The sequence below is a fragment of the Xyrauchen texanus genome, chromosome 19 (assembly GCF_025860055.1).
Source record: "Xyrauchen texanus isolate HMW12.3.18 chromosome 19, RBS_HiC_50CHRs, whole genome shotgun sequence".
Taxonomy (NCBI): domain Eukaryota; kingdom Metazoa; phylum Chordata; class Actinopteri; order Cypriniformes; family Catostomidae; genus Xyrauchen; species Xyrauchen texanus.
Genome location: NC_068294.1, coordinates 29,345,717 through 29,368,715, shown reverse-complemented (window position 1 = coordinate 29,368,715; position 22,999 = coordinate 29,345,717). Strand labels below are relative to the sequence as shown.

Here is a 22,999-nt window from a genome sequence, read left to right as displayed (position 1 = left end):
AAGGGTGTTCTATGTATTATCTCCTTTGTCACATTGACCAAGTGCAAATCAGATTAACACCTTTCATTCATATTCATTTTCTCTCGTATTTTCCGATTCTGAAAGGACTTTCAGGCTTTATAAATCACATTGCGGGTGCAATTTGATTAATTTGCATCTAGACCGTCCCTTATTATGCCCTTTTGGAGGCAGGCCTCTAAATTGCACATACATTTTGGGGAAACGCAAAAATTGCCAAGACGTGCCATTTTGCACATTTAAAGATGCAAGACTAATTTAGAAGATCAGCTCAGACCTTTTTGTGAGCGTGCTGTCAAGTTTGCGCATGTTTTTATACATTGTAAACCTTTAGTAAATTGGAGCCATAGAGTATTGATAGAATTTCTGCACATTTATGTTTAAAACTTTTATTTTTCAGGAACATCTGAATGGCATTAATAAATAGTCCTGTCCTCAAATTGGTGAGAAGATTTAATTTTCTAAAACAGGAGGTTGTTCAGACAGTTCTGATGTGAAAATTGCTCACAGCAGCAGGGGCATGGAGATCACACGTAGAGCCATGAATCTTACTTTTGAGGACAAAAATGGAAATGATATTACTTGCCCAAGTGAGCATTCCTCTGATTCAGTTAGAAGATCTAGCTGCTTGAGTGGTGGCAGTTCAGACAGTCCTTCTGATGTTGAAATGGAAAACTGTATCAGTGATGCCACATCTGAGGTAAACTTAAAAACAAGGAAAACTACCTCTAATGCCACCTTTACTTGCACTGATAATGGAGAAACTTCATCCTCAAAGATAGTGGTGAAATCAAGTGGAACAATTATTGTGGACCAAGTTAATTCAAAGATTGACAATTGGAATGAGAATATGTCTCTGTTAATAGTGGACTTGAAAACTAGTGATGTAGGAGCCACGGAATGCAAAGAAGGTGTCAATGTTGAGATGAATGACAGGAGCTTAGAACTCTCTCCTGACTGTGGAGAGCGAGAGCTGTCTGAGGTGGACTCCTGCGAGCCATCCTGCCATGGCTCCAGTGAGAATTGCTTCTCTGTGAGCTCTGGTGAGATGGTGATGAGGAGTAAAAGTTTTGTCTTGCACGAGAATGACCAGCCACTTAACATCTCTCTGCTTGGGGAGTCCAAGACCTCCTTGGATATTTCCTCTGACTTTGGTGGGGTTTTGGGCATGTTGCCTGATGTCTGTGAGGGCCTTCATGAAGAACATCCAGCCAAGGTGCCTCAGGAAGACCCCAAGAATCATGGCTTGCAGTGTACATTCATCCAACCAAACAATAAGACCTTCCTCATAGAGGGGGATTTCTATCAAATGGCTTTAGGTCTCTCTGACTCTCAGAGAGAGACAGAGGAAAAGAATTTGCACCTGGGCACTGACAAACTTGAATGTGTGACACCTGTTCATCATCACAATGTGCAAAAGTTAACTCTCAACACCAGTGGATCGAATCGCTCAACTCCAGCAGAGGGGAAGACTGTGCTCTTCACAGCTTCTGAGGATTTAGACATCAGTGGCAATGCTCAAACATCAACTCCAGTACAGTCTGTGAGTAATATGACATTTTGCCTCCCATCTCTCTCTGAATCGCCTCTCAACAAAGAAGGCGATTCAGTGAGCCCAATGGCTCAAGTCATCAATAGGCAGAAAGGAAGTGCCTCAAAGTCTAAAACACCATTGGTGGCAGCAAGCAAAAGCAATACAGTAGAAATTAAAAGGTTTTCCAAGCCTAACTTCTGTAATATAAAGTCTAAAATCTTGGCTCGTGCCACAAACCCCTTCAAGACATCAGGTGTACCGGTTCCAAATGCTTCTAGCTCTGTTCCTCAAGCTACTGACAACTCTACTGAACACAAGTCATCTTCTAAAAAGTGTTCCTCTACTGCAGTAACCAACACCTCTGCCACACCAGCCCAAAGTGGAAAGGGTTCCATTGCGGCTAAAAGAACACGCTCATCCACTTGCCAAGAAAGTGGTCCAGCCTCAATGTCTCGAGCTCGCCATTGGTCTGAAAGTGCTACCTCTTTCAAAACGAATAAAGATGGGTCCCAAGAAAAGAATTCAAAAGTCAACCTTGCAACACCAAAAACTTTATTTAAGGGAGGTTCTCGAAGTCAGCGTGAAAAGATGAAATCTGCAGATGGACAAGAGTCCTCTAAAGATGGCAATCAGACGAAAGAGTCACTAAAGGGTTGTGGGAAAAATCTGAAAATCAGTCTGTTGGTGAGTGTGTTTTCAATTTAAGCTTGATTTAATGTTGTAAATTGTTGAAATATGTTTTGGTTGATGGTAAATTTCATGACCTTACAATTGACAGAGCTTGTGCACTCAAATATTATACATGAATAAATACAAATATAATTTTTTCTATAATTCTGGAGGCTTCCACTGTGCTGCCAGCTATTCAATTAATACAGTATATTAAAATATGGCCTTGACAACATGATCACACAGGAAATCGACATGCTTCCAAAAGTTCATGTACCATGAAATCAACACCGTTTAGACAAATTGCTGAAAAGACACATCCCCATCAGGCATTTTTTCATCAATTCCGGTGTGAATGCATTTCTCTAGCACTGCTGTAAGCGTGTCTCGTTAGCAACTTAATGAGTTATGAGTTCAATGTTGAGTGCAATTCAGAGGTTGCATTTTCACATTTTTAATTCACTGACAGTTGGGTTTAGGATTTGGGTTAGGGGTGCTTTTAATAAAACGTGCTTTCTAGTTGACTATCACATTTACAACATAAAATAGTAACTGCTTTTGGCACTACACTCTGAACATTTCATTCTGGAGACTGTGCCTATAAATTCAACAATCCAGGGGCAGTGATTCCAATTTTGGTAAGAACAGTCCGATTTCAGCAGCAAAACTTTTGACCTACTGTTGCTGAATTCATAGTATGATTATGCTGGCATAGGAAATCTTAAACCTTTGCCCTGCCTACTTTGTTTGTAAAAACTCTAAGTCAAACTTAGAATGTTTAGCTTTGATTTGTGGTCTGTTTTGCTATTTGGATCAAGACTGCCATCTCAAACAAAGCACAATTCACAAAAGATTGAAAAGAGTGTAATTGGTGTTTTAATAAGAGCTGCAAGATAGTCTCTGGAAAATGCGTTCCATGTGCACACATCACATAATCTTTACGGAGCTGAAGAGAGGAATGAAAAAAAAAATTGGTAGTTACTTCATACTTCAGAGTTCCCATGAGTCTGTGTAAGTTTGAACATTGAGCTCACTCTTCAGCTTTCTTATGGCAAACGCTGTCAAGAGTGTGGGAAGTGCATGCTTGGAGTGTCATGTGTGGGAGTGATTTGCTGAAAGGGAGCTTCTCTTGCAGGCAGTGTCTTCCAGGCCAGCTGCAGCAGTTTGCGAGTGGAGTAGATGTAGGCTTGGCCCTCAGCCATCCCCAGCCAGGAAAGGAGACCCCTCTGTTGCTCGCAGTCAAGCTGCAAACCTTCGGCCGCCACTCTCGGCTGCATGTAAGCTCAAACCTGGGACAGCAGGAAAAGATGGCAGCAATACCACATTGCAAGACATGCCTTCTCCCAGAAACAAACTGAGCACACCTAAGGGTATGGAAAGCTCTTTTACTCAGCAGAGTTAGCTTTTTCTGTCCTGTTTAGGTATGGTTTCTCTTTTAATAGAGTGTGAGTGAAGGCATGTTTTAGATGCACACTTTGATATTGTTTTTCTAATTATCTTGTGTAACACCACAGAATACAAATTGGTCAAAAATACTACATGTTGTTGACCGTATATGTATGTGCTGTATTGCCATTCATGTCTATCCTTTATTGGTCAAAACATATTGGGAAAGAGACACCTGAGTAATGCCATATTTTAATAAAAGTAAATGCACTTTACCTTGTTGTTTTTTATTCATATGTGGTCCCAAAGGCATAGCTTGTTATGTTACTTAAACTTTACACTTTTGGATTTCCTTTTGTATCACTGTGGTCTGTTGCATGAAGCTACCCAGGTAAGTTTGAGTTTTGTTCAGGCTCCTGAAAATGGGTCAATTTTTACCGGTGTTCAGCACCATTGACACTTACGCCACATGGCTAACATGCTCCAGAGCTAATTTTATTCTGGGTAACCGATCACAAACTGATGCTGAACCAATCAGCTGTGAGTGACATCTCTGAAACAAAAGAAGTCACTCCCCCGTATCTCTCAGTCCAAATTAAAGTGTGCTTCACAGGAAAATGGATATATAAAATGTATTTAAATATATATGTTACGATTTAATATCCTACCTAAATACTTATTATAAGATGGTTTATTTGAGAGATTGGAGAACCTTTTATCTTTTGAGCAGCACATTAAAATGTATTATTGCAGTTCTTAACATACTGTACCTTTATGCAGTGCTTACTGCTGAAAACCTTGTGGAAAAAAATACGGTTTTAACACTAAGACAAATTTATTGTGTGATATGCATAAATATTTACAAAAGAACAAATATGATTAAAATTATATTGTAGACTATCACAAAGTGACATTGCTTGCACATTTAAAAAATGTATTAGGCTTTTAATTTAAATGAATATAAAGGCTTTTTCATTTTTAGAAAAATAGATAGATTTTTACACTTTTAAAAATGAATAAGCCTGTGTCTTATTGTGAACCTATATCCGTGAAATTACACTATATTCAGGTTTTATTTTCAGTGGTAGCAGCGGTGTTTCTTCATGCTGTTTAAATGTAAAAATTCTTTATTTTTTATAATGATCTCTTGATCTTCAGTAGAGATGTAAATCATGCTGAATGTCTTCAGCATGATTTAAATTGTGCCAACTCTCTCCAAGATTCACCCATTGGCTGTTCATGGCAAATGTCACTCATTTATGTGCACAAGCTTCAGATTTAACAACAAACTTGGGATCAAACTTTGAGTTGACAAAGAACGTTTGTACCAAGCTTCTCTAAATCGATGAAACTTGATCTTCTCAACCTGAAACATACTCTGAAACTCTGAGTTAAACTAGCTATGTACAACCAGCTACTGTAGTCTCAAGGTAGCTATTTATTTTGTTAAATCGATTTAAAGGGGGCTAGACTTTAACATGGATAATTATTCAAATATTCTTGCCTGCTGAAAAGAAAAGGTTTTCCTGGAATGGTTTGTTACTGTAAATACTAAACTAAACGTGCAAAACGCATCCTGTTCTGTCAGCTCTATCAAGGTTTTATTGTTATATTTATTATTTTATTTAGATTTAGGGCTAGGTAATTATTTTGGAAATGTTTATGAATGAGTTTTGGGTCCCCTTTTTTTTTTTTTTTTTTAACTAATCTGATAAACACATACAGCTCTTTTAGAGGACTTGTAGACTTTAAAAGCTTAAACCTTTAGATAAAATGTCACCAATCATCACTGCACTCTCAATGAAGGACTAGATTGATTCAAACGGTGTCCACTCTCAAAACAACTTCATGTAAACATGGACTTGGCACAGAACATTCGTTGTGTTTTGTAAGGCTTGTGCTAAAATTGCCATTCCAGATTTTTATAGTACACTGTTTGCAGAGCAAATATTTGCAATACAAACACTTAAGTGTTTATTTGTAACTCATAACCTGAAAAATAATGGCTTTATTTTTTTGTCACTTTCCCAATGCAGCTAAGCTCAAAATCCACTTGACTGGGGGCACTGCTGCTGTTTCAGAAGGAGCCCATTCCAGACTTGTCCCATCCACACCTGCCCCAACAGGATCAGCCTCCAAACTGCCAGTGAAGCCCAAAACACTGCCCAAGAGCTCCAGTGCTTTCTCTCAGACCAGTGGACACCTAAAGCAAGGTGAGACTCTTGAAGATTACATAAAGATCAACTTGCATGACTGGACCAAAAGGGTTGAGCTGGACATGTTTAATAGATTATATCCTCCTGCACATGCTTATGCCGAGTGCAAAATTCTAACACCATACAGTAAATGTATTAGTTCACTGACTAATTTATGGAGTTACAAATCATTCATGATTGCTGCATAGCACCCTAGATCTATCATGAACCAGTTCGAAACCATACCATACCACATCTCAAGATAGTTTGGACTCCAAAGATCTGAGACAATGGGTGGAAATGTTTAAATTAAGCATATTTCTAATTTAATTACATTTTATAATATTATCAGCACAATGATTAGTGAAATGTTGTCTTGATTCATTATTACATTTATATCATAATTTGTATTTTTATTACAAATCTTTAAATATTTGTTTATTTTCTTCAAATGTCACAGACAAATTTCAGAACACCACAGCCATACCAGCTCTCCCCTTTTTAAAATGTAGTATTATTTTTATGTTTAAAAAACAAACAGACAAAATGTGTTGCTTCAGATAGGATCAACCTCATACTTGTACAGCTTGACATACATTCCCTGCTAGGACAATGGTGCCTTAAATCCAAAGCCTGCATATTAAATCCCTTCTAAAGATTTAAAACCTGATTTTAGAAACATCTTGATTTTGGAATGTAATTGCTGCTTATAAGCTATTGATTTGTATTAAGCCAATGGCTGGATATCAGGCCAAATGTATTGGCCTATATTTGGTCATTATCTGACCAAATATAAGCCAATTTGGTCAGTCTAGAGAAAGGATGTACCAATAGACAATGATTCTTTACCTTTTCAGTATCTGCTTCTCTCATTGGTTAATGGGCATGTTAGTGACAGATGTCTGCGAGGCAGGGTTTGTTCCACCTCAGTTCACTTGGAGGGATATGAGAAAGCTGTGCACATAAACACACAAACATTATGTTGAACTCTCTGTGGAAGGTCATGTCTGAACACAGAGGTACCTTGACTGAATTTTCAGACCAGGTTTTTAAAAATTCCACTTTGAATCACAAGCCAAGCTCTTGTCCTCCGTGTGATCTGACTCTCTTGACATGCCTCCTTATCGGATCATATCATTTTTGTATTATTCCTTTGTTGACTGCCTTTAATGGGAAGCCTAAGACACGATTCTGGCGAAGTAAGTACAATTTTGAAGGTAACACTTTAAAATAAGGATTCATTTGTTAATGTTTATTAATGCATTAGATATCATGAATATCATTTGTTAATGTTTTTGTTAATGTTCTTTTTAAGAAATACAATTGTTCCTTGTTAGCTACTGTTAGTTCATTATGCGTTAACTAATGTTAGCACAACTTGTAATTTTAAAAATGTTTTAGTAACATTAGCATTGACCAAGATTAGTGAATGTGTATTTTTTTGTGTCATGTCCATCTATGGATTTAGGTAATATTTCATCAAAGCTTATTTTTTGCACATTTAGCACTTATGTTCAAAGATATATTGAATATATAACAGAATATCTCTTTGTTCCTCAATTTATTTGACCAGATACCATATTTGTTATATTTCTGTGTTCTAACAGTCTGTAGACTTTCTTTTTGTGTCAGACAGTAGCTATTGAGTGATGTGCTGTTATGGTAACATGACAATCCATAGTATATCTATACCCACTGGCTACTTTATTATGTTCTTAACTACCACTGTAGAAGATTTCAGTAATATATTTGTAATTATTAATTTCTTATTATTGTCTTTATTATTATTATTATTATTCAATCAGATCACCCAGATCCAACAGTTGGAGCCTCAAGTAAACCTTCATCTAACAGGCCCAGGTTATTAAGAACCAAGCTGCAGTATCCGTCTACCAGAGGTGTATCATCAGGTATGACTCATGCATGCAAAAACATAATGAGTATTAGCTTCTGATCTTCAGATGGAGATCAAGACAAGTTAAATCCGATTTGGATTATATTACGGTTCTATTTACTCTAAACCTAATGAGACATCTTCTGCTACGAGAGCAGGATGCAAGAACACCCCATCATTGGGTCAAAGTTCAGCAAGATCTTCAGGCAGTCCTCTGAAAACCCCTACCTCAACCCGACCCTTGAGACCTGCTACTACTCCAACAGGTGAGACATGCTAAGATTTTATGAATTACCTCAAAGCGCATAATTACAGTAGAAGGTGTCAGAGATTATGCACATGTGGCTTTATAATATACTTTTAATTTAATAATGTAACATTTAATCCATTCATATTTTTAACAATATCATATTCACATGATAAACACAGGATTTCTATTATTAATAAAATATTGAGACCCATTGAGAACCAGACACTTGTTTAGTTACTGTATGTTCACTGTAAGTCTGAAACGTCCTATCAGCATTGGGAAAACATTATACAGCAGCCAAGACCATAACATATCTGTCAGATTCTAAGTCGTCTCAGCTGCCATACCTGTGGCCTGGTACAAGTAACCTGTGCTTTCTTACCACCCTTTACTACTGTAATTAAAGCTGAAGTGTGTAGCCTTTACAGTGTTAAAATATCTTCTCCTATCCCATATTAAAATGGAAAGACAACTATTATGAAGCCATTTATAGGTTCATTTTCTTTAAGTCTATAAACCCAGTGTCTCTGTGAGGCAAAGAAATTCCTCTTTAACCCGACACGACAATATTGACTCAACCAATTGTGTGAGTTGTGGGTGGGACTATCTGTTTGTTCGATTTACTGCAGATACACCAAGCTTTTTTTAGAAAACAATTGTTTATTTGTGCAATTGTGTTGGATGGCACAGAAATGATACACTTTAGCTTTTAAGGAAATCCATTGCACTCTTTACAAAGTAATTTTATGATATTAAAGTGGTCATGTCATTAGGAATAAAATTTCCCTAGATCTTTTGATATAAAATAATTCAATGTAGTATTAAAAATATACAGTAGGTTTCAGAATTTTAAACTTCAACCCTTGTCCAAAAAGAGCAGTTACTAACACAATGCTGCAAAAACAGCTTCTCTACTTCCGGGACTTCTGTCACTTGGGGGGCCTTCATTAATGCATGACCACAGCAAGACTACTAACCCTAACCTAACTACTTGCATATTTTGGCCAAAATGATTGCATTGAAACACCCTTTGTACCATTTTTAAGTAGCAAAATGGTCTAAATAAAATGAGCATGCTCCCACAGTACATGGTAAAATACCAGTAAAATTAACCTTAAAATAAAAAAATATAGTAAACTTTTATATAAGCTATTATTTAAATATTAATAAATTATTAATGTTTATTAGGAAGTTCAGTGCAAACACATAACATGACGTCAACCTAATAAACATTAATGTTGGAGGGAGAGATCTTATATAAATGTTGAATTAGGCTTTATCAAGTATGGTAAAATGTAATAGTTTTATTCATTTAAAAACTTGTATTGTTTCAGTATGCTTTCTGTCAACCAGACTCTCAGTCCTAAACCGATGCAGCCCCTGTCGCTATGAAGTTCTGTGTCACTAAAATTTCTTCTTGGTGTCTTTTTCCATGGCAACTCATGGATTCAGCGCTTCACTGAGAATGCATTTGAGTTCACAGTGAACGCGCACAAAACTATGGGCACTATGGAACCATTAACCATGTGTTAATGCTTGGTTTAACAAATACTTTAGAGTTTGTGCCAAGGCAAGCTAAACATGCTTTCTGGAACAGCCCACAGGTCTTAGCTGTCTGTGTCAAATGAAATGACTTCAGATACATTTAAACTTGTCTAATACTATCCATTTCAGGCCTAGGTCCCCCCTGGTGGATGGAGAGACATGTTGAATAAAATAGTGTTGCATTTTAGACCTGACCTATAATAACATTGCTTTGTGCTATATTACTGTATTTTTATGATGGTTCCATTACAAAACCGATAATAATCATTGTGTCAAAAACTTGAACATAGCATTTTAAATTTGCTCTTAATACATTTTAAAATGGGAGGGAAAATGTTGCTGAACTTCAGGCTCCACAAAGAAACCTTACACATTATTATTTATTTATTTATTTATTATTATTATTATTATTATTATTATTATTATTTCACTTTTATTGAATGTTCTGCATTCCAAACATGTCAACACAGGCATGTATTACATTACAGTATTTTCATCTTTTACTATTTTCTGGAATTTGTAAGCTTGTATTTTCAAACTGATTTATGAACGCAGCCTCAAGTATCTGGACTGCAGTCTTAACTGTGCAGGCATGCAGTGTTTGCTGCCATCAACAACCCCTCATAAACATAATTGCATTTCAAACCTAAAATTATGGCTTCAATGTGGTAAGCACTTTTGTTTTCTGAGCTCTTGCTGGCATCATAGGCTTGTATTACACCGCTTTGGTCTGTGGTTGCTCGGCACTGTTCTCTTTGTAACAACAAAGAAAACTGTTCCCATGTAATGGTTCTTTATTATGGAGGTTTATAGTGAATGAACTGCAATATTCAAAGCAATGTTAGGTTCTCAATTAAAATAAAAATTTGTATTTGGTGATCTGCCTCAGTGTTGCTGTTCATCTAACAATCTGCTGCTGTAAGCGGTAACTTTCACTCCTGCCATTTTTAACCCTCCCCCGTGTGCAAGAAAGCTTGTTATACTGCACATTTATCCTGACTGAGAGTGATGGAGAGCTCTGTATTACAGCCCACCCTCTCCTGCTCTGCTGTTTACTCCTCCCAGTGCCCTTACACTCTTCCGTTCACCCAGCATCCTGCACCTTCTTAACAGAAAGCTTTGAGCAAGGGATGTAAACTATTGGATGAGTTTAAACCGATGGATTAATGTTTTCATTTTTCTCTCTGGCTGTGTTGTCATAAGCAGCTGCCCCACTTTAATCTAGGCTGGTTCTGTTATCTTTTTTGCTAAGTGTGATGGGAAGACACCGATCTTTTTACCCCCTCCCTTCACACTCTTTGCTGTTTGTTTGGCAGATGTTTTTTCTTTTGCTGTAATGCCTAGTGCACAGAGTCTTTTCATGTGTGCATCTGAGGCTGTTTCTCTTGTTTTGCCTACGAAGAGCAATCTTTCTGACTGGCAAGATGATTTTCTCTCCAAAATTTTCTCTTTCCATCATCCATGTGAGGCTAACAGCCAAAGGCTTAATCAGAAACCTCCAGCTGTTGTCAGGATGCAAGAGTACTGTGGTGTTTCAGACAGGTCTGTTCTTGGTTTCTCTGGTTTTAATAGAAAATGGTCTGTTATTGTGTATTTTCCTTCATTCTGCACCAATATTTCCAAGTAAATCTGTGAAGCTCTCAACAAATTATCTTTGCACATGTGGTGTTGATTCTATCTTTAGACTGTGTGTTTCTCTCTCTGCCAGAGAGTATTTGATATTTGTACATGACCTGTAGGTATCTGCTTGATCTCCACAAATAGATCCTGGAATCTTTTTGGACATGAACATTTGTGCCACAATTTGAGTTAATCTATGGGTTACTGTTGTGTTTATGTACTTGTCAGGAGATGGCGCTGTAGTTCACATGATGTTACCTATAAAAGCTGTAGAGTAAGGTTGCACCTGGTGTTTAATTATGTAGCCATGTGGCACTGTTGCATTGCTTGTGGGTTGAATAAACCTTGAAGAAGTAAGAAGGTTCTTGTCTTCTTGATTACCAGGATTTAGACATAACAAATTGGCGACGAGGATTTTGCTGGTCTACATGAAAGATGGCTGCTGTTGCTTCTTTTCCTACGCCATTCTTACCATGTCCGGGTGAGCCGTCTATTTCTTTTGGCGTCTGGTTAAAGATGTTTGAGAATTACTTGCTTGTCGTAAATGCATCAGGAGATGACTGGCCAGTTGCAAGGAAGCAAGCTTTGCTTCTTCATTGCCTAGGAACAGAAGGTCAGAGACTGTTCTATACTTTACCAAACCAAGGAGAAACAATGGAGGATGCTATTGAGACTTTGAAACTACATTTTATTCCTCGACGTAATGTTGTGGCTGAGCGTCATGCATTCAGAAAACGAATTCAAGCACCAGGGAAACAATCCTGCAGTATGTTGCTTCTCTTTGGGACTTGGCCATGACATGTGAGTTTGCATCTAATAATGATGAAATGTTGCGAGATCAACTAGTGGAGAATGTAAACAGTCATCGTGTTAGAGAACGTCTGCTATTAGAGACTGATTTGACTCTTAACAAGGCTATTACTATTGCTACACAAATGGAGGCTGCTGGTGAACAAGCTAAACTTTTTTCAAATCAGACTTCAGTACCGGTGCAAGCAATTCAAGCAACAAGTGTGCCTGCTGTTGACCGTTACAAAAGACAATCACCTTTGAAACCTCTGTCTGTGCCTCCAAAGTCTTTTGCTACTTCCTTGGCTCGTGCATGTTATCGATGTGGATCTACAAAACATCTTGCAAATGATTCCAGATGTCCTGCAGTTTCTGTAAAGTGCAATAATTGTCAAAAGTTGGGACATTTTTCAAGAGTGTGTCGTTCACAGCAAGCACATTCGGTACATGAGATTGAACTGCCTGAGCTTCAGATTCTTTACATGCATGATTTAGTATCTAATAAGATTAAGTGTATTACTACTATCATGACTGCATCAGCTTCTGTACCTGTGGAGTTGATTGTGGATTCGGGATCTTCCGTGTCCATTCTGCCAAAATCTGTGTATGAAAAACATTTTAAACAAGACTCTTTGCTGCCTCCTTCTGTTAAATTGGTGACGTATTCAAGAGATCCAATACCAGTGCTTGGCTGTCTACCTGTTACTGTTACCAGAGATAATATGAACTGTAATACGTCAATCTTTATATTTGAATGTGGCACTGCTCTTCTTGGAAGAGATGCAACCCATTAATTAAATCCAAAGTTTGAAGGTTCTTCCATACTTCCAGGATTGGCTTCAGCTTCTGTAATGCGACTTTCTGCTTCTGTGCCTGTTACTAAGCTAGGATGTGCAAAAGGATTTGTGCATAAGGTAAAGACTTCTTCAGTGGTGAAACCTGTACGTCAGAAACTTAGACGGTTGCCATTATCTGTTCGAAATGCTGTCAGTGATGAACTTCAACGCCTTCTTGATTTGGGTGTTATTGAACGAGTGGATGCATCACCATGGATTTCTCCAATTGTAGTTGTTCAGAAGAAGACCGGTGGAATTTGCATGTGTGTAGACCTGCGAGAACCAAATAAAGCTGTTGTTGCGGACAGTTATCCTTTGCCCCATATTGATGAGATGATGTCTATGCTGCGTGGAGCAACTGTGTTTTCTACAATTGATTTAGAGAATGCTTATTTCCAGCTTTTGTTACACGAAGAAAGTCGTGATCTGACTGCGTTCATCACTCATGAAGGGTTATTTAGATTCTGTCGAGTACCTTATGGCCTTGCTTCAGCTCCATCTGTGTTTCAGAAAATGCTAGCAACTGTACTGCAGGGATTGCCAAATGTGGCCAATTATTTGGATGATGTTATTATCTGGGGACACACAAAAAGTGACCATGACCACATGCTCAAGGTGGTTATTCAGCGCATACAAGATGCAGGCTTACAGTTGAATGATTCAAAATGTCACTTTAATAAAAGCAGTCTGCGCTTCCTTGGTCATACTGCATCTGCACGGGGTATTCACCCAGATGAGGATCATCTTAGTGCAATGCTTCATGCTCCTGTTCCTAAAGATGCACATCAGCTTCGTTCCCTTCTTGGATTGTTGTCATGGTACAATAAATTCATTCCAAATTTCGCTACAGTGGTAGAGCCATTGCGTGCTTGCATCAGACAAGGATCTGAGTTCAGCTGGTCAGATGAGGCTCAGAAGAGTTTCAGTACTGTAAAGAAGTTGTTACTTCAAAGCCCCGCTTTGGCATTGTTTGACCCTAACTTGGCCACTGTCGTTTCGACGGATGCATCAGATTATGGACTAGGTGCTGTATTCTCTCAAATTCATGAAAACAACACAGAGCACATTGTTGCATTTGCTTCAAGAACATTGTCGATTGTGAACGTAAATATTCAACGATTGAAAAGGAAGCTTTAGCATGTGTCTGGGCTGTTGAAAAATGGAGAACTTACCTCTGGGGTCGAAAATTTCTTCTACGTACGGATCATCAGGCCTTGACAGTGCTCCTCACCTCTAAAGGCACAGATCGCGCTGGAAAGAGGATCGCGCGTTGGGCAGAGCGACTCCTGTTTTTTAATTATGAGGTGAATTATTATCCTGGCTCTCAAAACCAGGTTGCTGATTATCTTTCACGCCTACCCTTACTTGCTTCTGATGAGGATCTCTCTGATACTGAACCAGAGTTTGTTGCATTTTTGTCTTCTGAAATGTCTGCTGTGTCTCCAACTGAATTTGCTTCTGCCTCTGCATCATGTTCAGAAATGACTGCATTACGTGCTCAGATTGATCGTGGATGGCCTTCTTCATCAGCTGCTGTGGGGGTGGTTCTACGTCCATATTTTCAAGTACGTCATGAACTTGCTGTGCAAAAGGACTATGTGTTTAGAGGGTCACGTCTTGTTGTTCCTGTTGCATTGCGACGTGTTTTGGTGAATCTGGCCCATGAAGGTCATCAAGGAATAGTGCGGACGAAACAGCGCATTCGTGAACTTTACTGGTGGCCTGGCATTGACTGCTTGGTTAATGAACAGATCAAGAACTGTGAGGTTTGCTTGTCTTCTGATAAGACTACAACTGTTCGTGCTGCCCCTTTACAACCTGTACCTTTTCCATCTATGCCATGGGAAAAAGTGGCTGTTGACATTGTTGGCCCATTTGATACCGCTACTTGGGATTGTCGGTACATTATGACATTGATTGACTATCATAGTAAGTGGCCAGAAGTAGCGTTCACTTCTTCAATCACAAGTAAAAATGTGATCAACTTCTTGACATCAGTCTTCAGCAGATTTGGAAATCCTCATTACATTGTATCTGACAATGGATGTCAGTTCAAGTCAGTGGAGTTTGCAGCATTTCTGAAAGATCGAGACATTCAACACATACGTACATCAGTGTATCATCCAGCTGCAAATGGAGCTATTGAGCGATTCCATCGAGTACTGAAGAGTTCTATTCAATCTGCTATTCTGTCTGGAAAGCCATGGAAATCAACAGTAACAGAATTCCTTCAAACTTACCGTGCTACTACCCATTCTGTTACTGGACGGTCTCCTTCTGAGTTACTCTGTGGCAGGAAAATGCGTACTCGTCTTAATGTTGTCCCTCTTCCTGTGACTTGTAAGGATCCTGTTGTGAGTCAGAAAGTGTCATTGTCTCAAAAGAAGATGAAAACATACACAGATCTCAAACGAAGAGCCTGTACTCCTGAGTTTAAATCTGGAGACTGGGTGTGTATAAAAGTTCCAGTTCATGTTCCAAAAGGACATCCGAAATTCTCAAAACCTTTGAAAATTGTATATCAACTTGGTCCATGCACATACCAGTTATCAGATGGAAAAAATTGGCATGCCTCTCATCTTTCTCCAGATTGTGCACCTATGGAAAATGTTATTGAGAGTGAACTGGTGTCCTTGCCTCTCCAGTCTGTTCCGTCCTCTACTGTGTTGCCTAAAGATGAACTTGTGAACTTGCCTAATCAAATTGCTTCTCCATCTGTTCCTGTAAGGTCTTCATCACGAGTGAAACGCCCTCTGCGTTGGCTACATGATTATGTCACTTAGTACAAAAGACATTGATTATCTTGTGCTAAATGAGAAAGTAATTCTAGTTTAATTGGTCTGGTTACAGAATGTAGAATATATTGTTAAATTAATTGAATTGGATGTAAATATGGTATAAGTTTTGCCTATTGCACCAACTATGTATTTTGGGTTGAATTTACAGTTTTGAGTAAAGGGGAATGTTGTGTTTATGTACTTGTCAGGAGATGGCGCTGTAGTTCACATGATGTTACCTATAAAAGCTGTAGAGTAAGGTTGCACCTGGTGTTTAATTATGTAGCCATGTGGCACTGTTGCATTGCTTGTGGGTTGAATAAACCTTGAAGAAGTAAGAAGGTTCTTGTCTTCTTGATTACCAGGATTTAGACATAACTGTTACCTACCAAATCAGTAGATACAGTAAGTAATTATTGAACTTTTTCGTCCTTTTCAAGCGTGTTTGTATACAGGCCTAGAAACCTTATTCTCCTGTATCTAGTACACTTGGAAGGTTATTTTTGGCAATTGGCTCTAGGGTGATGTCTTGTAAACATTCTGACAAGCTAAATTGAAATTCCCATGAAAAGGGACAGTAGGGAGTTATTTGTATGGCAGAAACTGGTCTTTCCATAGTGATTGGCCAAATAAGGTCTGTTTGTAATCGGGGGGAGTAACAATATTTGTTCCCCATCCATAACGCTGAGATCAAATATAGTCTGCATTTAAACTGGGATTTATAAAATGTACTTTGATAAGGTTTCACCTGTTGAAAAATCCCTCTAAAAATAAATTAATATTGGCTTAGTGTTTCTAGTTTTATTGACAACCTTAGCGACGATCGGTTCGGCACAGATGTTAAATACAGTACGGTATGTAATCTGGGTCACTGAGTCTTTCCACATCAGTGTGTCGTGTTGCATAGATGTAATTGTAATATGCTTTTATTTAGTATAACATATTTTTTCTTAAAACACATTTGTTCCAAATGTTATCAGTGTTATGGAAAATAATTGTACCATGCAAAACTGACTTGTAATCAAAAGCTGATGAGATTTGTCAGGCACATTTGCATAAGATCATAAACTTTATTTAATATGCCATTGTAAATGGAAGGAAGTGCAGGAATTCTGCAACTGAGTGAGCGAGTGAAAGGGGTTGTGCTTACAGGGAGCACAAATCTGCTTCTCAAGAGTGTCTAAATAACTCTGGTGTATGTAATGATATTGAAGTATTCATTTCAGTACGCAGTTAACTGTTATGCAACAGTTTTTTGTTGATATTACTTATCAATAAAAGTACTTGTCTCGTAAAAACTAAAATTTGATTTCAGTTATGTAAAATTATATTTTGAGGCAAATACTTGAAAGAACTGCTCACTGCTAATTCATATCAAAGTAGATTTGGCATATTTTACCATTTTAGCTTTAAGACCCGGTAAATGCATTTAGTTACACCTTTAGGTCTCACAATCTCGGGACAAAATCACAGTGCATGTGTGGTTCCTGTAAGGAGATTAACCACTTAAAGTGATAGTTCACCCAAAAATGAAAATTGTCTCATTTACTCATACTTATGCCATCCAAGATGTGTACGACTTTTTCTTCTACCACATAAATGCAGCATAAAATTAATCTACATGGCTCCAGTGGTTAAATCCCTATCTTCAGAAGTGATGTGATCGGTGTGGGTGAAAAAAAGATCAATGGTCAAGTAATTTTTTTACTATAAACTCTCCTCCCTCTCCAGTAGGTGGCGATATGCACAAAGAATGCAAATCGCCAAAAACAAGAGGAATGTTTTGGTGAACATGGAGATTTATGGTTAAAAAATAACTTAAATTTGTATCGGTTTCTCAACCACACCTATCAAATCACATCTGAAGACATGGATTAAATAAATGGAGTCATGTGGATTACTTTTATGCTGACTTGAACTGCTTTTTGGACCTTCAAATTTCTGGCCACCAATCACTTTGCATTGTATGGACCTACAGAGCTGAGATATTTTTCTAAAAGTTTTCATTTGTTTTCAGCAGAAGAAAGTCTTATACATCTGGGATGGCATAAGGCTGAATAAATGAGTGATATTTCATTTTTTGGTGAGATTTCCCTTTAAAAAAAACTCTAAGGACTAATAAACTGTGTGGTGATCACAATGGGGGGGATAGATAATGAATGAGTTAGAATTATCTGCATTGCAGAGGTCAAAACTGCATAATCTAAGTGCTTATGTGAATTTTATAACAAAATTCACACAGTTAGGGGAAAAGATGAATGACTAAAGCATTATCAGCTAAAAAGAGAGTTACATGACCACTTGGTGTAATAAACTCCCACGATTCCCATGTTCTTTTAGAGATTAAATGAGACCTGATAATACGCGTTACCCTTAGAGACCTCTGGGGGTTACTGACGGAATTACAATAATAATAATAATAATGGATTGAGAGCCCACTCATGCAATATACACTACTTGTCAAATGTTTAGACAGTGATTTGTTTGTGTTTATCATGCTCTTAAGAACCTTTTGATCTAAATAACGACTATAAAGTGCTTGAAATTATTTTGTCTACTCATGAAATTCTTTACAGAACAGAAGTACATTTGTTTGAGAAATGTTTGATATAGAGTAGCAGCACTGTATAGTGAAGGAAAAGTGTCACAGGTGGTGAGTGGTTGTACAGAACTGCAATTTAGGCTAAGGGTTGCTGCTTTGTAGAAGCTAAAATATAGAATTTTAAATGTATCTATTGATCTCTACAAAATTCCCATACTATTTATATTTATATTTTTTTATGCTTTTCATATTTTAAAGTTTTTACTTTTAGTGTGTACAAGTGTCATTTCGGCAACCGATCTGTCAATGTACATTTATCAATTGTGGGAGCAATGCAGCTTTTAAGGAACAAGAGAAGTGTTTGGTTAATGTAGCTAAGGTTGCATATCTCTATTTAGGTCTGGGTTCAAAAGATCTAGGTTCAAAAGATCTGCATCAGGAACCTGGTTTAAACTGCCAAATGTCTACCCAATATTTATTATTCACAAAGGCTGCATGACCAACTCAAACACCCATTCAATGTGTGCACTTTCCTGGACCTATAGACAGCCCTTACTTAAAGTTGAACAGCAGAGGGAGCCACACAAGTGTTTACTTGGCAGTGACATCTTTTTTTTTTGGTTTGAATCATAATACATCTCTACTTCTGGTGTTTTGGCTAAAACGATTTATAAAAGTCTGCAACAAGTTTTTTAATTTAGGACCACTCAATCACATTTAAGAAGCAATACATCTTTATTCAGACTCGAAAGAATTCGCTCCTAAATCATGTTTTCCTCTACATGTATGAGCTTGGTGTCTTGCTGTTATTTCAGACATAAAATTATGTTTGAAATGTCAGTCTGGATTACATATCATTAGCTCATTAAATGTCATCCTTACAGAAAGAGATCGGCACAAACCGAGTTCAGAGAAATCACAGCAGCTTAAAAAGCCAAACTGTGGTTATATCTCAATTTCTTACATTTGGGTTACAAGACGTCCCTGTTTTCTGGGGACAGTCCTGGTTTTTGGCGTTCTGTCCCTGACTGGATCTGTCCCCAGAAATGTCTCAGTTTTTCCAGAGCGATCAAATCAGCCCGCATAGTGAAATATTAAATGGCAAGAAACTTGGCCCGAGCAGCGAACTCTGCCATGTGCTGTTTATTTTGACCAACAGGGTGGCTGCTCGCTATAGCAGCTTCAATACATTTGTCTTCCTTCACTAATTATTTGGGCAGACCAGTTTTGCCATTTAAGAACTGGACCAGGCAATTGAAGTTTTATCATAAGTTTTGTTATAAACTTCAAGGTAAAGCACATACTATTTATATTATAAAGTTATATTGTTATGAATAACAGGTTCTGGATTTGGCCTTCATAATGTAGGAATTCCTGCACAGACCACACAAACTATAGCATGCTGGTGAAAAGTAGTCAAATTAATCCCAGCAGATGAACAAATAAAATCAACAATTTTATAATTGTATTGGACTGTAAAACCAAACAGTGTGATAATCTTTCAGTGTGATCAACGTAATATTCACACACTAAAGGAAGCTCCTTCTCCTATATTTGCTAATTTGTTGTTTTAACATATGCCTGAAATAAATTTCAAAAAATAATTTGACATTAATAAATTGCTTAAATCTTCACTGTAAGAGATTATTTGGTTGAACTTCAGAAGTGAGTTCATTTAAAACTAAATTTTGATTATAAAATAATAATTTTAATAAAAAAAGTATAGTAAATAACATTTTCCATCATAATTGTAACACTTCCAGTCTCTTCAATCCATGTGATATGCTAAACAGTTCTATTTATTTTATGGGTGGGTACAGTGAACTAACAGACCCAGAGTGGTTTGCAACTTTGTCTTGAAAGGCGTAACAGGATGTTGGATGTTGGGGGTGCGTGTGTGTGTGAGTGACAAGCAAACACACTGGCAGCCAAAAGTTTGCTCTTATGGAAAGAAATTGGTACTTTTATTCACCAAAGTTGCATTCAACCGATCATAATGTATAGTCAGGATATTAATAACTTGGAAAAATTACTATTACAATGAGATTTTTAGACTTAAAGAGTTCTCATCAAAAAATCCTCCACGTGCAGCAATGACAGCTTTGCAGATCCTTGGCATTTTAGCTGTCAGTTTGTCCAGACACTCAGGTGACATTTCACCCCACACTTCCTGAAGCACTTGCCATAGATGTGTCTGTCTCGTTGGGCACTTCTCACGCACCTTACAGTCTAGCTGATCCCACAAAATCTCAATGGGATAAGATCCATAATTCTCCTTTTCAATTGTCTGTTGTCCAATGCATTTGCTGCTTTGCCCACTACAACCTTTTCTTTTTGTTTTTCTATTTCAAAAGTGGCTTTTTCTTTGCAATTCCCATAAGGCCTGCACCCCTGAGTCTTCTCTTTACTGTTATACATGAAACTGGTGTTGAGTGGGTAGAATTAAATGAAGCTGTCAGTTGAGGACATGTGAAGTGTCCATTTCTCAAACTGGAGACTCTGATGTACTGAATGTACAGGTGCGTATGTACGTAAACACACATACATGCATACAACAGTTAGTTCCAGTCCTCAAATCTGATCAGTCTCACACCATCACCATTTTTGTGTGTAATATGAGCCAGTTGGTGACATGAAGTAAGTGTCAGTCAGTGTTTATATTCAACCGCACTCTGTGACTGCTTGTATTACTACTACAATACTAAAGCTAGGAAATAGCTTTAAATGGCTTTAAACAAACAACTTCAGCATTATGGCTCATCACAGTTGAGAGATACAACAGACTGATTAATTACATACACTCAAGGGGCTTATCTCTTACCTGAGTTTCGACATTTGGATACATACTGTTCAAAATGGCAGAGGAGATTGCGGTTTCTATAGTGAATGACTCTTGCGCACCAGCTACCGCAAAATAGGGAGGAATGCCCCACATGGACTGTTATATTCCTCTTAGAAAATAGGATGAATTTCACTAAAATTACATTATCTTCAGAAAACTGACTAACCGACTGCAGCATCATCAACCGGTGATTGCACACACTCTGTATCTCTTTCACTCACACACCCCTAATTGTTTCTCCAATAACATGTTAGAAACAGCCCAAGCTGGGATACTTCTAAAGTTACGTTTTTGAGATGCTTGGATGCATCATTTGGTTTGAACCAGCAATAGCAGATTCTAATCGGTCACGTAAGAAAGCAGTTCCATGCTCAAAAGCGTTTATCACCGTACTCTTTATGACCTACTTCCTATTTTTTTATAAATATGCTTGCTCTGCATCTATAGCCAGAGGTTTGTTTTCTGCAGTGGTATCAGCCCATGTTAATGTGTTGGCATTCTAGACAATGTCTGCTGGAAATCTTTTATTGACATTTGGATCAAGTTCAAGTGTTTACACTCCTATAGCTCAGTCAGTTCTCAAAAACCCATCTGGTCTGTTTCCTAGGAGTGTTAAATGGACATTTTGGATTGAATAACTTGGAATGGTGTTGCTGAAAGGGGCATTGTGTTTTCCAACTTGCATTAAAATGGTCCTGTCATAAGGAATACAATTTTCATTGACATTTTGACATATAAAAGGCCATTGTACTTTTAAAGAAACATACTGTAAGTTTCAGAACTAAACTTCCTCCCCAATGCAAAAACAAAAAAATAAATCCGCTTTTAAAAAAAAAAAAAATATATAAGCTGCAAAAATTCTCTGTGGTTTTCCTACGTCACTTGGGGGCTCATTCAATTATGACCGCCTCGACAACATAGACATCAACGCCTACTTTTACATCATCGCACCCTTAACCCCGCTCACTGGGGCTCAGTCGGTAAACAGAGACAGCATGACCGTTAGGTCCAGTGGCCTAGTATTCTTGCATACCAAAGGGGACTTACATGGGATACCTTCTTGTGAATCCGAATCAGAATGAGCTTTATTGCCAAGTATGCTTATGCACACAAGGAATTTGTCATGGTGACCGACGCTTCCAGTGCAAAGAGAATGCAACTAATATGCAAACATATACATTTAAACACATATACATAGTGACATAAAAAAAATGAGATATATATCTTATTTTTGAGCAATAAAGTTATGAATATTTTATATACAGTTATGTGCTGGTGATGTAATGTATTGAAGAGGTAGAACATGTTAAAAAATATAAATTGAATATTGTGTGTGTGTGTGTGTGTGTGTGTGTGTGTGTGTGTGTGTGTGTGTGTACACACCTAAAGGATTATTAGGAACACCTGTTCAATTTCTCATTAATGCAATTATCTAATCAACCAATCACATGGCAGTTGCTTCAATGCATTTAGGGGTGTGGTCCTGGTCAAGACAATCTCCTGAACTCCAAACTGAATGTCAGAATGGGAAAGAAAGGTGATGTAAGCAATTTTGAGCGTGGCATGGTTGTTGGTGCCAGACGGGCCGGTCTGAGTATTTCACAATCTGCTCAGTTACTGGGATTTTCATGCACAACCATTTCTAGGGTTTACAAAGAATGGTGTGAAAAGGGAAAAACATCCAGTATGCGGCAGTCCTGTGGGCAAAAATGCCTTGTTGATGCTACAGGTCAGAGGAGAATGGGCGGACTGATTCAAGCTGACAGAAGAGCAACTTTGCCTGAAATAACCGCTCGTTACAACTGAGGTATGCAGCAAAGCATTTGTGAAGCCACAACATGCACAACCTTGAGGCGGATGGGCTACAACAGCAGAAGACTCCACCGGGTACCACTCATCTCCACTACAAATAGGAAAAAGAGGCTACAATTTGCAAGAGCTCACCAAAATTGGACAGTTGAAGACTGGAAAAATGTTGCCTGGTCTGATGAGTCTTGATTTCTGTTGAGACAGTCAGATGGTAGAGTCAGAATTTGGTGTAAACAGAATGAGAACATGGATCCATCATGCCTTGTTACCACTGTGCAGGCTGGTGGTGGTGG

At 38.0% G+C, this 22,999-nt stretch overlaps 1 protein-coding gene across 2 annotated transcripts in view; it reads left to right on the top strand.

Annotated features, from left to right (window-relative positions):
• Positions 1 to 538: 538 nt before the first annotated feature.
• LOC127659426 (microtubule-associated tumor suppressor 1 homolog A-like) overlaps positions 539 to 22,999 on the top strand; it is a 43,555-nt gene continuing 21,094 nt past the window's right edge. The window contains exons 1-6 of one of the 2 annotated variants that reach the window (XM_052149227.1): positions 539 to 904; positions 944 to 2,236; positions 3,357 to 3,591; positions 5,644 to 5,820; positions 7,608 to 7,712; positions 7,852 to 7,962. In XM_052149227.1, coding sequence (XP_052005187.1) covers positions 539 to 904; positions 944 to 2,236; positions 3,357 to 3,591; positions 5,644 to 5,820; positions 7,608 to 7,712; positions 7,852 to 7,962 — 2,287 coding nt within the window. Of the gene's footprint in view, positions 905 to 943; positions 2,237 to 3,356; positions 3,592 to 5,643; positions 5,821 to 7,607; positions 7,713 to 7,851; positions 7,963 to 22,999 lie in introns of those variants that run through there. The other variant, XM_052149228.1, reaches the window with a different exon arrangement.